This window comes from Hemitrygon akajei, chromosome 6 (assembly GCF_048418815.1).
Source record: "Hemitrygon akajei chromosome 6, sHemAka1.3, whole genome shotgun sequence".
In the NCBI taxonomy this organism is placed as follows: Eukaryota; Metazoa; Chordata; class Chondrichthyes; order Myliobatiformes; family Dasyatidae; genus Hemitrygon; species Hemitrygon akajei.
Window position 1 is genome coordinate 185778687 of NC_133129.1, and position 16559 is coordinate 185795245.

A 16559-nucleotide genomic window follows, 5' to 3' on the forward strand; every position below is an offset into this window, starting at 1 on the left:
ACAACACAGTACATATAACTCACATACAACCGTACACATGTATACTGCCAAACGAAACAACGTTTTCCCAGACCAGGGTGCACAACACAGTACATATAACTCACATACAACTGCACGTATACCACCAAATGAGACAACATTCCCCCGGACCAGGGTGCATAACACAGTACATATAACTCACATACAACCGTACACACGTATACTGCCAAACGAAACAACGTTCCCCCAGACCAGGGTGCACAACACAGTACATATAACTCACATACAACCGTACACACGTATACTGCCAAACGAAACAACGTTCCCCCGGACCAGGGTGCACAACACAAACAATATAACTCACATACAACCGTACACACGTATACCACCAAACGAAACAATGTTCCCCCGGACCAGGGTGCACAACACAGTACATATAACTCACATACAACCGTACACACGTATACTGCCAAACGAAACAACGTTCCCCCAGACCAGGGTGCACAACACAGTACATATAACTCACATACAACGGTACACACGTATACCACCAAACAAACAACGTTCCTCTAGACCAGGGTGCACAACACAGTACATATAACTCACATACAACTGTACACACGTATACTGCCAAACGAAATAACGTTCCCCCAGACCAGGGTGCACAACACAGTACATATAACTCACATACAACTGTACACACGTATACCACCAAATGAGACAACATTCCCCCGGACCAGGGTGCACAACACAGTACATATAACTCAGATACAACCGTACACACGTATACTGCCAAACGAAACAACGTTCCCCCAGACCAGGGTGCACAACACAGTACATATAACTCACATACAACGGTACACACGTATACCACCAAACAAACAACGTTCCTCTAGACCAGGGTGCACAACACAGTACATATAACTCAGATACAACTGTACACACGTATACTGCCAAACGAAACAACGTTCCCCCAGACCAGGGTGCACAACACAGTACATATAACTCACATACAACTGTACACACGTATACCACCAAACAAACAACGTTCCTCTAGACCAGGGTGCACAACACAGTACATATAACTCATATACAACTGTACACACGTATACCACCAAACAACGTTCCTCTAGACCAGGGTGCACAACACAGTACATATAACTCACATACAACCGTACACACGTATACCACCAAACAAACAACGTTCCCCCAGACCAGGGTGCACAACACAGTACATATAACTCACATACAACTGTACACACGTATACCACCAAACGAGACAACATTCCCCCGGACCAGGGTGCACAACACAGTACATATAACTCAGATACAACCGTACACACGTATACCACCAAACAAACAACGTTCCCCCAGACCAGGGTGCACAACACAGTACATATAACTCACATACAACTGTACACACGTATACCACCAAACGAAACAACGTTCCCCCAGACCAGGGTACACAACACAGTTCATATAACTCACATACAACTGTACACACGGTATACCACCAAATGAGACAACATTCCCCCGGACCAGGGTGCACAACACAGTACATATAACTCACATACAACTGTACACACGTATACCACCAAACGAAACAACGTTCCCCCAGACCAGGGTACACAACACAGTTCATATAACTCACATACAACCGTACACACGTATACCACCAAACAAACAACGTTCCCCCAGACCAGGGTGCACAACACAGTACATATAACTCAGATACAACCGTACACACGTATACCACCAAACAAACAACGTTCCCCCAGACCAGGGTGCACAACACAGTACATATAACTCACATACAACCGTACACACGTATACTGCCAAACGAAACAACGTTCCCCCAGACCAGGGTGCACAACACAGTACATATAACTCACATACAACCGTACACACGTATACCATCAAACAAACAATGTTCCTCTAGACCAGGGTGCACAACACAGTACATATAACTCACATACAACCGTACACACGTATACCACCAAACAAACAACGTTCCCCCAGACCAGGGTGCACAACACAGTACATATAACTCACATACAACCGTACACACGTATACTGCCAAACGAAACAACGTTCCCCCAGACCAGGGTGCACAACACAGTACATATAACTCACATACAACTGTACACACGTATACCACCAAATGAGACAACATTCCCCCGGACCAGGGTGCACAACACAGTACATATAACTCACATACAACCGTACACACGTATACTGCCAAACGAAACAACGTTCCACCAGACCAGGGTGCACAACACAGTACATATAACTCACATACAACCGTACACACGTATACCACCAAACGAGACAACATTCCCCCGGACCAGGGTGCACAACACAGTACATATAACTCAGATACAACCGTACACACGTATACCACCAAATGAGACAACGTTCCCCCAGACCAGGGTGCACAACACAGTACATATAACTCACATACAACCGTACACACGTATACCACCAAACAAACAACGTTCCTCTAGACCAGGGTGCACAACACAGTACATATAACTCATATACAAATGTACACACGTATACCACCAAACAAACAACGTTCCTCTAGACCAGGGTGCACAACACAATACATATAACTCAGATACAACCGTACACACGTATACCACCAAACAAACAACGTTCCTCTAGACCAGGGTGCACAACACAGTACATATAACTCATATACAACTGTACACACGTATACCACCAAACAAACAACGTTCCTCTAGACCAGGGTGCACAACACAGTACATATAACTCAGATACAACCGTACACACGTATACTGCCAAACGAAACAACGTTCCACCAGACCAGGGTGCACAACACAGTACATATAACTCACATACAACCGTACACACGTATACCACCAAACGAGACAACATTCCCCCGGACCAGGGTGCACAACACAGTACATATAACTCAGATACAACCGTACACACGTATACCACCAAATGAGACAACGTTCCCCCAGACCAGGGTGCACAACACAGTACATATAACTCACATACAACCGTACACACGTATACCACCAAACAAACAACGTTCCTCTAGACCAGGGTGCACAACACAGTACATATAACTCATATACAACTGTACACACGTATACCACCAAACAAACAACGTTCCTCTAGACCAGGGTGCACAACACAGTACATATAACTCAGATACAACCGTACACACGTATACTGCCAAACGAAACAACGTTCCACCAGACCAGGGTGCACAACACAGTACATATAACTCACATACAACCGTACACACGTATACCACCAAACGAGACAACATTCCCCCGGACCAGGGTGCACAACACAGTACATATAACTCAGATACAACCGTACACACGTATACCACCAAATGAGACAACGTTCCCCCAGACCAGGGTGCACAACACAGTACATATAACTCACATACAACCGTACACACGTATACCACCAAACAAACAACGTTCCTCTAGACCAGGGTGCACAACACAGTACATATAACTCATATACAACTGTACACACGTATACCACCAAACAAACAACGTTCCTCTAGACCAGGGTGCACAACACAATACATATAACTCAGATACAACCGTACACACGTATACTGCCAAACGAAACAGCGTTCCCCCAGACCAGGGTGCACAACACAGTACATATAACTCACATACAACCGTACACACGTATACTGCCAAACGAAACAACGTTCCCCCAGACCAGGGTACACAACACAGTTCATATAACTCACATACAACGGTACACACATATACCACCAAACAAACAACGTTCCCCCAGACCAGGGTACACAACACAGTACATATAACTCACATACAACCGTACACACGTATACTGCCAAACGAAACAGCGTTCCCCCAGACCAGGGTACACAACACAGTACATATAACTCACATACAACTGTACACACGTATACCACCAAACAAACAACGTTCCTCTAGACCAGGGTGCACAACACAGTACATATAACTCACATACAACCGTACACACGTATACCACCAAACAAACGTTGCCCCAGACCAGGGTGCACAACACAGTACATATAACTCACACACATAACACAGGTGACAAATAAATTAACAAATAATAAAATATATTACAGAAGATTTAGATTTAGCATAAGGTGCATTTACGACACGTTAAAAAGTAAACAGTGTTAGTGTGATCGCTCGAGTCGAGTATGATGTTCCCCTGAAGGGTTCTTCCCCTAGTGGAGAATGGCAGTGCGTGACTGTGTTTAACCTGGGGAGGCTGGTGCACGGGCAGCCACCACACAGTCCTTGACAGATGGGGGTCAGGGTCCAGTGGCATGGAGTGCAAGGCATCTGGGAACCCTCCACTGCCGCGGGAACCCTCCACCGCCGCGGGAACCCTCTACCGCCGTGGGAACCCTCCACTTTCACTGCCGTTGCGATGTGTTACCAGCTTCTGCCATCTCCGCCACTGAACTCCTGGTTGGGTCGCTCTTTGTCTGGATCCTCCGCCTTGACGTAGGCTGACCCTAGCAGGAGCTCAGCTCGAGACAGCTTCACTCTTGTGATCTCAGGAACTCACCAGCCTCTCCATCATGACGAGGTGACAATCCTCGGAGAACTGTATAACATCACTGGGGCTTCATACGTGATTAGACGTAGGCGGTGGCAGGGAATCCAGTAGTCTCATAGCATAGGCCCGGATAACGAGAGGCCCAGTAAGTGTGAAACAGTTCATATGAATTTGACATAGAGTGCCTCCCTGTCAATAGGTACATTTAATATCAGAGAAATGTATACAATGTACATCCTGAAATTCTTTTTCTTTCCAAACATCTACTAAAACAGAGCAGTGCCCCTAGAATGAATGACAGTTATTAGAACCCCAAAGCCCCCCAGCTCCACCCTTCCATACACAAACAGCAGCAAAGCTCCACAGATGCTGTCTGACCTGCTGAGTTCTTCCAGCGTTGTGTACGTATTCACAGATGCTGTCTGACCTGCTGAGTTCTTCCAGCGTTGTGTACGTATTCACAGATGCTGTCTGACCTGCTGAGTTACTGCTCTACAGCCATGCAGTTCCTGAACCAGTGTGAATAACATCACAAACCTCAACTCGGAACTATTGCTGCAGCGTTCAGGCTCATTCTCACCCACTCTACAACTCCTGTTCTCGGTATCACTTATTTATCTGCACAGTGTGTCTTCTTTTGCACACTGGTTGCTTGTCAGTCTTTCTTTATGTATAGTTTTCTATAAGTTCTATTGTATATCCTTATTTTCCTGTAAATATCTGCAAGGAAAGGAATTTTCAAAGTACATTTATTATCAAAGTATGTACAAATTATACAACCTTGAGGTTTGTCTCCTTTCAGGCAGTCACAAACAAGAACCCATTAAAAAAAAGACTAACAAACACAGAATATGCAGAGAGGGCACTTCACGGAAGGAAGTTTACGTATATTGATAATAAACTTGACTGTGACTTTGACTGCTGGCACTGTGCTCAATGAGATTAGATTTCAGAAGCAGATTACAATACGGATGAAGTTGGAGTGTAAAGAACTGAGATCACACTTTTAACCAACTTCCTGACAAAATACAATGAGTACCTCAAAAGGGAGTCGGTGCAACAGTTAATTAAAATAAGTGCTCAAGAATTTTAATCTCAGCAGTTAGTGATGCTCTCAATCAGTTAGTGAACAAACAGATCGTTTTAATGGAAAAGTGGGAACATTAACACCCAGAAGCCTTGTTAATGGATTCATCTGGTGTTCAGACTTCCCATAACTGTTGACAAAAACTCGGCTGAAAGCACAAACAAGGGTTGCAAGCAGAACAACGCACGAGATGCTGAGGGAGCTCAACAGTTCAGACTACGGAGGCAGCAGCTGTGGCTAGCGGGGCTGGAACGCAAATGAAGTAAGAAGCTGGGAGGTGATGGATGGAAAAGTGGGGTTACATTAGCCACCCTCCAATCCTCAGGAACTAATCCAGAATCTAAGAAGTTTTGAAAAATTATCACTAATGCATCCACTATTTCTTGGGCTACTTCCTTAAGCACTCTGGGATGCAGACCATCTGGCCCTGGGGATTTATCTGCCTTTAATCCCTTCAATTTACCTAACACCACTTCCCTACTAACATGTATTTCCCTCAGTTCCTCCATCTCACTAGACCCTCGGTCCCCTACTATTTCTGGAAGATTATTTATGTCCTCCTTAGTGAAGACAGAACCAAAGTAGTTATTCAATTGGTCTGCCATGTCTTTGTTCCGCATGATCAATTCACCTGTTTCTGACTGTAAGGGACCTACATTTGTCTTAACCAATCTTCTTCTTTTCACATATCTATAAAACCCTAAGACCTAAGACTAAGTTGCTGAAGACCTTCCCTGGAAGACAATCTGGATTTTCTCCAGCTGATTCAACACGAGACAAGCTGATTTGCTTTCATCTACTAAACCAGCATGAAATGAGGAACTACTGCGTACTTGTTCTTAAAGAAACATGGTTCCAGGACAATGCTCCTGCACCATAAACCTACAGGCCGAGACACTCAGGGACTTGTGATAATATTATTTTTTGTGGCTGTATGTGCCATTTTAACTATAGATAGATAGATAGATAGATAGATACTTTATTCATCCCCATGGGGAAATTCAACTTTTTTTTCCAATGTCCCATACACTTGTTGTAGCAAAACTAATTACATACAATACTTAACTCAGTAAAAAATATGATATGCATCTAAATCACTATCTCAAAAAGCATTAATAATAGCTTTTAAAAAGTTCTTAAGTCCTGGCGGTTGAATTGTAAAGCCTAATGGCATTGGGGAGTATTGATCTCTTCATCCTGTCTGAGGAGCATTGCATCAATAGTAACCTGTCGCTGAAACTGCTTCTCTGTCTCTGGATGGTGCTATGTAGAGGATGTTCAGAGTTTTCCATAATTGACCATAGCCTACTCAGCGCCCTTTGCTCAGCTACCGATGTTAAACTCTCCAGCACTTTGCCCACAACAGAGCCCGCCTTCCTTACCAGCTTATTAAGACGTGAGGCGTCCCTCTTCTTAATGCTTCCTCCCCAACACGCCACCACAAAGAAGAGGGCGCTCTCCACAACTGACCTATAGAACATCTTCAGCATCTCACTACAGACATTGAATGACGCCAACCTTCTAAGGAAGTACAGTTGACTCTGTGCCTTCCTGCACAAGGCATCTGTGTTGGCAGTCCAGTCTAGCTTCTCGTCTAACTGTACTCCCAGATACTTGTAGGTCTTAACCTGCTCCACACATTCTCCATTAATGATCACTGGCTCCATATGAGGCCTAGATCTCCTAAAGTCCACCACCATCTCCTTGATCTTGGTGATATTGAGACGCAGGTAGTTTGAGTTGCACCATATCACAAAGTCCTGTATCAGTTTCCTATACTCCTCCTCCTGTCCATTCCTGACACACCCCACTATGGCCGTGTCATCAGCGAACTTCTGCACATGGCAGGACTCCGAGTTATATTGGAAGTCTGATGTGTACAGGGTGAACAGGACCGGAGAGAGTACGGTTCCCTGCGGCACCCCTGTGCTGCTGACCACCGTGTCAGACCTACAGTCTCCCAACCGCACATACTGAGGTCTATCTGTCAAGTAGTCCACTATCCAATCCACCATGTGAGAGTCTACTCCCATCTCCGTTAGTTTGTGCCTTAAGATCTTGGGCTGGATGGTGTCAAAGGCACTAGAGAAGTCAAGGAATGTAATCCTCACAGCACAACTGACCCCATCTAGGTGAGAGAGTGATTTGTGCAGCAGATACGTGATAGCATCCTCCACTCCCACCTTCTCCTTATACGCAAACTGAAGAGGATCCTGGGCGTGCCTGGTTTGTGGCCTCAGATTCTGTATTATCAGCCGCTCCATGGTCTTCATAACGTGCGACGTCAAGGCAACAGGTCTGAAGTCATTCAACTCCTTTGGTTGTGGTTTCTTCGGTACCGGGACAATACAGGATGTTTTCCACTGTCTGGGTACTCTTCTCTGCTCCAGGCTCATGTTGAAGATGCGCTGTAGTGGTTCTCCCAGCTCAGTCGCACAGGCCCTCAGTAATCGTGGGGAAACTCCATCCGGTCCAGCCGCCTTGCTGGTACAGATCTTCCTCAGTTGACCTTCCACCTGTGCAGCCGTAATCCTGGGTGTGGGCAAGGTCTCCTGTGAGTGGCTATTTTCCTGTGAGGGAAGTAAGCCTGGTGTGGATTTCTGCGGTGAGGATGAGATTGAGCTGTCGAACCTGTTGAAGAAGTTGTTCAGCTGGTTCGCTTTCTCCACATCTCCACTTATGTTCGCCCCCCGCTTTGCACCGCATCCGGTGATGATCTTCATCCCATCCCACACCTCCTTCATGCTTTTTTTCCGCAGCTTTTGTTCTAGCTTCCTCCTATACTGCTCCTTTGCCCCTTGTGCTGTATTTTCCCCCTTCGGCCTGGAGGAACACTCTTTCATTTTGCTGTGTATGGGGGAATGACAATTAATCTTGAACTTGGACTTGAAAACAATCTTTGGTTTATAATTGTCACACGACCCGAGATTTCGCAGATCATCTATTTCAAAACTTAAATACATGGATGTATAACAAGGGCAAACAACAGAATGTGAAATGAAGTGTAACAGATACAGAGAAAGGGCAGCAAAAGTTAACAGTAAGGTGTAAGGTCATAACAAGGTAGATTGGGAAGTCAAAGTCTACCTTATCATTCAAGGGAACCGTTCAGCAGGGTAGAAGCTGTCCTTGAGCCTAGTGGACGTGCTTTCAAGCTTTCGTATGTTCAGTCTGATGGGAAAGGGCAGGAGGGAGAATGCCCTTCATGGATGTGGTCTTTCATTACTGAGGCAGTGAGAGTGTAGAGAGAGTCCATGGAGGGGAGGCTGGTTTCCATGATATACTGAGCAATGTCTACACTCTCTGCAGTTTCCTGTGGTCAGACACAGAGCAATTGCTGTACCGAGCTGTGATAGAATGCTTTCCATGGTGCATCAATAAGAATTGGTGAGGATCGACAGAGACATGCCTCCTGAGGAGGTACAGGAATTGGTGAGGTTTCTTGGCCATAGTGTCTACACGATTGGACCGTAACAGGCTATTGGTGATGTTTGCTCCAAGGAACTTGTAGCACTTATTCCTCCCAACCTCAACACTGTTGATGTAAACAGGAGTATGTGTACCACCCCCTTTTTCCTGAAGTCACTAACCAGCTCTTTCGTTTTACTGACACTGAGGGGAAAGTTGGAGTCATGGCAACATGTCACTCAGCTCTCTGTCTCCATCCTGGACTCTCATCTCATTGTAATTTGCAATATGACCACTATGGTGGTATATTCTTGTAGGTGGAATTAGAGCAGAATTTGACCACACTCCCTGAGGGTAGGGAGAATAGAGTCAGGGCCCAGGATGCAGTTGTGTGTGACACCAGTGTTTCACGATGGAGTTGTTGTGTCCTAATCTTACTGATTTTGGTTTGTTGGCCAGAAAGTCAGTTGCAATGAGAGGCGTTGACTGTGTTGGATCGACTGTTTAATTGTTATTTACAATTAATTGCTTGTTTGTGTTTAATGTAACTACTTACATACATGTAACTGTTTATATGTTTTCTATGGTCACAGTGTGTATATGCAAACACAAATACTCTGCAGATGCTGGGGTCCAAACATGCTGGGGTGCTTCGTCGAGCACATCCGCTCTGTCCGCCACAACACACAGGACCTCCCGGTTGCCACCCACTTCAACTCTGCTTCACATTCCCATTCGGATATGTCCATACATGGCCTCCACTACTGCCATGATGAGGCCAAACTCAGGTTGGAGGAGCAACACCTCATATACCGTCTGGGTAGTCTCCAGCCCCTTGGCACGAACATTGAATTCTTCAACTTCCGGTAATTCCCTTCTCCTCCCTTCCCCCATCCCAGTTTCACTCTGCCTCCTCCTCCAGCTGCCTATCACCTCCTTCATGGTTCTGCCTTCTTCTACTACACATAGTGCTTTTGCCTTACATTCCTTCTTCACCTCTCCTGCCTATCCCCTCCCTGCTTCCCCTCCCCCATCCCTTGATTTTTCCTCTGATTGGTTTTTCACCTGGAACCTTCTCCCCCCCCCCCCACTTTCTTTATAGGGTCCCTGCCCCCTCCCTCTTCAGTCCTGACGAAGGGTCTCGGCCTGAAATGTTGACTGTTCATTTCCACGGATGCTGCCCGACCTGCTGAGTTCCTCCAGCTTGTTTGTACGTGTGTATATGTAATTGTTCAGTGTGTCGCCTAGTGGTGACAGTGTGTATATGTAATTATTCAGTTTGTCTCCAGAAGTCACAGTTCTTTGTGTCATTCTGGAAAGTATTGGAAACTTCTCTGGTGTTGCATTATTTGACTAGGGGCTGTCTGATTGGTTATCTCTTATCTAAGAATTTGAATGGAATGTTTCTTATCTATGGGGTATAAGAAAGGTGGAACACACAGTCACGCCATCTTTAGCCTTTCTGTTCTTAGCTCCTAGACTTCTGCAATTCTACATTTATAGTTGTCTTTGTTCTTTTGCACTTAATAAAACAATCATGAAGCAACACGATTTATGTCTCTTTCCAGACTTCTGAAAGAACCTTGGATCTAAAACACCGGAATCAACAATTCCCAGGGTTCAGACTTTGGTGATGAGTTTGCAGCAGGATCTGATCTTGATTCCTACAGATACTGCTTGACCCGTTGTGTCACGATCAGAGCAGATGCTGTACTAAGCTGTCACGGGCAGAGCAGTTACTGTACTTAGTCATGATGCTTCCGTATAGCATCTTTTCCATTAATTGAGAGATAAGTGATGAAGTGTTTTGAGAGGCTGGTGGTGGATCCAAGTTACCTATCTGACTGGTGACTTGGATCCACTCCAATTTGCATCCCGAAGCAACAGAACTACAGGAGATGCTACCTCAATGGCTCTTCACACAACTCTGGACCATCTGCACAGTAAAGCTGCATATATCAGGATGCTTTTTATCAATTACAGCTCAGTATTTAACAGCTTCGTCCCCTCAAAAATAATCAGTGAACTCCAGGACCTGGGCCTCAATACCCCTTTGGGCAATTGGATCCTGGATTTCATTACTTGGAGACCCCAGTCAGTTCAGATTGGCAAAACCATCTCTTCCACAATTTCCATCAACACAGGAGCACCACAGGGCTGTGTGCTTAGCCCCCTGCTCTACTCCCTTTCCACCTATGACCATGTGGCTAAGTACAGCTCCAACACCATATACAAGTTTGCTGATGACACCACTGTTGGGGGCTGTATCACAGGAGGTGATGAATCAGCATACAGGAGGGAGATTGAATACTTGACTGAGTGGTGTAATAATAACAACCTCTCACTCAATGTCAATAAGACCAACGAACTGATTGTAGATTTCAGGGGAGGGAAACCAGAGGTTCATGAGCCAGTAATCATTAGGGGATTTGAGGTCAAAAGGGTCAGTAACTTCCTGGGTATCACAACCTCAGAGCAGTTGTCCTGGACCCATCATATAAATATAAAAGTGAAAAAAAGCACAACAGTACCTCTGCTTCCTCAGGAGTCTGTGGAGATTGGGCATGTCATCAAAAACTTCGGCAAACTTCTATCAATGCGTGGTGGTGTGACGGGGTCTTGAATTGACCTTATGAACTGTGCTCTTAAAAAGAAAGAGAGAGAGGGAGGTGTCCAACACAGAGACTTTGTTATTGAGAGAGAGGAGAAGATTGATGTTATGGTTTCTCAGCAGTTTATTGACATTTCTACAAGGACACTGACTGCCTGTAAGTTCTTACAGAGAGAAGGGTGGAGCAGTTTGATGGACAGCTGGTGTTCAGCATGCTGAGATAAATGCCAGGTCAGCTGCTGGAGCCAGACACACACGGTTTTGGATTGGCTGAGCTTGCTGTGCCCACAGGAAGGTGGGTTCTTGGAGGATCGATCAGGAGGATCGATCAGGAGAATCGATCAGTGCAGAGAAGGTGTGACCGGTGGGGAGTTATTTGTGTTCCAACCTTTGCCTAGGTTGGTAATTCCACCACAGAAGAACGGTTGCCTTGATTATGGTCACAGTTGGTGGCTTTAAAAGGATTTCGGAGGACAACAGGAAGATCAACGACACCAGCTCACCTGAAGACCTACACCTCTCTCTCTCCAACTCACCTCAACTAAATACCACAAACTGAACTGAACTTTCTTCATCATCATAAGACTGTATCCATTTACCCCAGACTTGAAAAAGCCTGTTTTTCTATTTCCACACATATATATTTATATCTATAATCATTGTTAACCTGTTTGATATATCTGCATTTATATTACTGTATTGCGTAGTTACTAATAAACACTATTAGTTTATATCAATACCAGACTCCAAAATGTTTTCCATTTCTGCTGGTTCTTTAACCCGTCACGGGGTACGTGACTGTGGAAAGTGTGCTGACTGGTTGTATTACAGCCTGGTATGGGAGCACAAATGCCTTTGAGCAGAAAAAAGGATTCAGCCCAGTACATCATGGGTAAAACCCTCCCAACCACTGAGCACATCTGCATGAAACATTGCTGTAGGAAAGCTACATCAAAGATCCTCACCACCCAGCCCGTGCTCTTTTCTCACTGCTGCCATCAGGTAGAAGGTGCAGGAGCCTCAGGACTCGCACCAACTCTGCCAAGAACGATTACTACCCCTCACCCATCAGGCTCTGGTGTTCCCACAACTGAATGGTTTCACTTTAAGGACTCTTCATCTTATTTCATGTTGGTTATTTATTGCTATTTATTTATATAGAATAGATACTTTATTGATCCCAAAGAAAATTACAGTGTCTCGGTATCATTACAAGTGCACATATACGTCGGCCTCCGTTAGTCTCGATAGACCATGGAGTTACGCCTTGGAAAGTTTCCAGGGCACAAGCCTGGGCAGGGTTTTTTTTTAAATGAAGACCGGCAGTTGCCCACACTGCAAGTCTCCCCTCTGCACGCCACCAATGTTGTCCAAGGGAAGGGCATTAGAACATATATACAAATATTAGAAAAGAAGAGAGGAAGGATAAAAAAGTTAAATTTGTATTTGCAGTTTGTTGTCCATTGATCTTGTTTACGGTTACTGTTCTATAGATTTTCTAAGTATGCCTGCGGAAAAAGAATCTCGGGGTTGGAGGTGACTTGTATGTACTGAACTTTGATAATACATTTTACTTTGAACTTTGAAGGACAGAAACTGAGGGAAAATGCAGCAGGCCTGGCAGCGTCTAAGATGACAACCTTCCACGGAACCGCTGCGCCCTGCCCCGTGTATCGCAGGTTTCTGCCGTTTTATTTGTTTTTTAGAAGTAACTTCAAGCATCCCGACGTCCTATCAATCTCAGCCTTCGGACCAATCCCAGAGCTCTGGGAATTCCCGCCCCTAACTCAGCCCCGCCCATAGCCGCACCCCACACCGCAGCCCCATCCGCTGGACCTCAGCCCCGCCCCTTAGCCTGGAGCTCCGCCCACCCCGTCCGTAACCCGGAGCCCCTCCCCCTACCCTCAGTGACGTTTGAGTCGCGCATGTCTTCGCTTCTCAGTGACGTTTGAGTTGCGCGCGTCCCCGCGCAGGAATCGGGAACGTGCGAAGCAGCGGGATCCGAGCGAGCAGAGGGGAGGGCGGTCTGGCGCGGGCCCGGCAGGTGAGAGCGCGGCTCATTTTGGGGCCTGCCCCGTCCCTCCCAGCATAACACGGAGACCGAAACGGCCTGAGGAGCGCAGGCGGCGGGGTCGCGGTACCGGGACAGGCCCTTGTTTCGGCCTGGGACCAACCTGCACCCGCACACCCGGGCAGGAGCCCCGGAGTCCCGCCTCAAACCTCCAACACCCGCATTCCCACCCACACCCATCTACACCTCCACAAAGTCCTCCACCACGCCCTCTGATACACCTAAACACCCTGCCCGGACTTCCCTGGGACCCTCTCATCGCCGACCAACTCCCTGGGACCCTCCTCATCGCCGACCAACTCCCTGGGACCCTCCTCATCGCCGACCAACTCCCTGGGACCCTCTCATCGCCGTCCAACTCCCTGGGACCCTCCGCATCGCCGACCAACTCCCTGGGACCCTCCTCATCGCCGACCAACTCCCTGGGACCCTCCTCATCGCCGACCAACTCCCTGGGACCCTCCTCATCGCCGACCAACTCCCTGGGACCCTCCTCATCGCCGACCAACTCCCTGGGACCCTCCTCATCGCCGACCAACTCCCTGGGACCCTCCTCATCGCCGACCAACTCCCTGGGACCCTCCTCATCGCCGACCAACTCCCTGGGACCCTCTCATCGCCGTCCAACTCCCTGGGACCCTCCTCATCGCCGACCAACTCCCTGGGACCCTCCTCATCGCCGACCAACTCCCTGGGACCCTCCTCATCGCCGACCAACTCCCTGGGACCCTCTCATCGCCGTCCAACTCCCTGGGACCCTCTCATCGCCGTCCAACTCCCTGGGACCCTCCTCATCGCCGACCAACTCCCTGGGACCCTCCTCATCGCCGACCAACTCCCTGGGACCCTCCTCATCGCCGTCCAACTCCCTGGGACCCTCTCATCCCCGTCCAACTCCCTGGGACCCTCTCATCCCCGTCCAACTCCCTGGGACCCTCCTCATCCCCGTCCAACTCCCTGGGACCCTCCTCATCCCCGTCCAACTCCCTGGGACCCTCCTCATCCCCGTCCAACTCCCTGGGACCCTCCTCATCCCCGTCCAACTCCCTGGGACCCTCTCATCGCCGTCCAACTCCCTGGGACCCTCCTCATCGCCGTCCAACTCCCTGGGACCCTCCTCATCGCCGTCCAACTCCCTGGGACCCTCCTCATCGCCGTCCAACTCCCTGGGACCCTCCTCATCGCCTTCCAACTCCCTGGGACCCTCCTCATCGCCGTCCAACTCCCTGGGATTCTCCTCATCCCTGTCCAACTCCTTGGCCCCTCCACATCCTTGCCGCTTCTCCCCGATCCTCATTCACACTAACCCCACAATACCCCAAAACCCCCATCTCCCTGACACACTGTCCCTCCACATTGAACCATATGTACCTCCAGTCCTCAACACCCTCATGTCCACCCCATCTCTAAACCCCACGTGAACCCCTCACTCTTCAAATATAAGTTCCTCCAGTCCTCAGTCCTCCCACATCTACCCCACATTAACTCCCCTCCCCACACTTCAACCAACCTAAATGCAGTCCACAACCTGTCATATTTCCCCGCCCCGTCAACTTAATGTCTGTCCTGTTCTTCAGCCACCTCTAGCCTTCCTCTGTCCACCACCCCTCCACCTTCTGCTCCAACCTACCCCAATCATCCCTCCAATTCTCAACCCCCTCAATTCTCCATTCAACCTGACTCCTTGTCCAAACTCCACCCCTTCTGTTTCCCCTACCCCTCCCCATCTCCCCACTCAGCCCCTTGACTCCCCCCCTAAGGCTTCTCAATCATATCAGCCCCTTCCTTCAGCCGAAGGCTTCTTGACTACACATACCCCAACTTTGACCTTTGCCTCCTTTCACACTTCTGCCCTGCTCCCTCTTGCCTAATGACTTGGTGCTCTGTTCAGTTGTGTTTTCATGTTGCCGATCTGTGAAGTGTGATTTGAACTGTACTATAAAATTATTTTATTTAGCATGGAATAGGCCCTCTGACCCACTGAACTGCACTGCCTCGCAACCCAACTATTTAATGCTAGCCTGATCACAGAACAATTTGCACTGACCACTTAACCTGTTGCCTTGTATGTCTTTGGGCTGTGGGGAAAATACCTGGAGGAAACTCACTTACAGATGAACAAACTTGTTCACGGAGGATGCTAGAATGCCAATACTCTGAGCTGTCGTAAGGTCACACTAATCTCTAGTGCTCTTGAACTTGTTTGAAACAGTCTAAGAAACGATTCATTATTGTGGGTACTGCAGTAGCGAGGCAGTTTGCGCGATGCGTCAGAGTTCAGTCTCAGGGTCCTTTACGGAGAGTCGCTGTACATCCTCCCCGTGGTGTGTGTAAGTTTTCTCCTACAGTCCAAAGACATACTGGGTAGTTTAACTGGTCATTGTAAATTGTCCTGTGATTAGGTTCAGGGCTGTTGGGGTTTTTGAACTGTGGCTCGAAGGGCCTATTCTGCTCTGAATTTCTGAATGAACTGATAAATAAGACCGTTGACAGTATTGTCCTGTGTTCCTCTCTGAACAGACACAAGTTTACGGATGAGCCAGGAGTAGAGCCCTCTGGCCAAGCTACCCATTACTCACCTGATAATGGGGCAACACATCTCTAACCAAGGTCCGATGGTGTTGAATAAGTTACCGGACAGGGTGATGAAGCATGCTTCCCTGATGAGAGAGAGTGGCTTCCTGACCTATGAGGAGTTTCTTGCTAGAGTGGCGGAGCTTAACGAGATGTGAGTTGTTCCCCCTCCTTCATGTTACACCACATCTGAGAGTAATTAAACTGTATCACAGATTCGGAACATCTATTGTGCTGAGAATTACAGATTGAAGTTAATAGTCGTGGAATGA

At 47.4% G+C, this 16559-nt stretch overlaps 1 protein-coding gene across 1 annotated transcript in view; it reads left to right on the forward strand.

Annotated features, from left to right (window-relative positions):
* The first annotated feature begins 13554 nt into the window (after window positions 1-13554).
* rnf141 (ring finger protein 141) overlaps window positions 13555-16559 on the forward strand; it is a 51425-nt gene continuing 48420 nt past the window's right edge. The window contains exons 1-2 of the mRNA XM_073049958.1: window positions 13555-13686; window positions 16234-16441. Coding sequence (XP_072906059.1) covers window positions 16299-16441 — 143 coding nt within the window. The 5' untranslated portion in view covers window positions 13555-13686; window positions 16234-16298. The remainder of the gene's footprint in view (window positions 13687-16233; window positions 16442-16559) is intronic.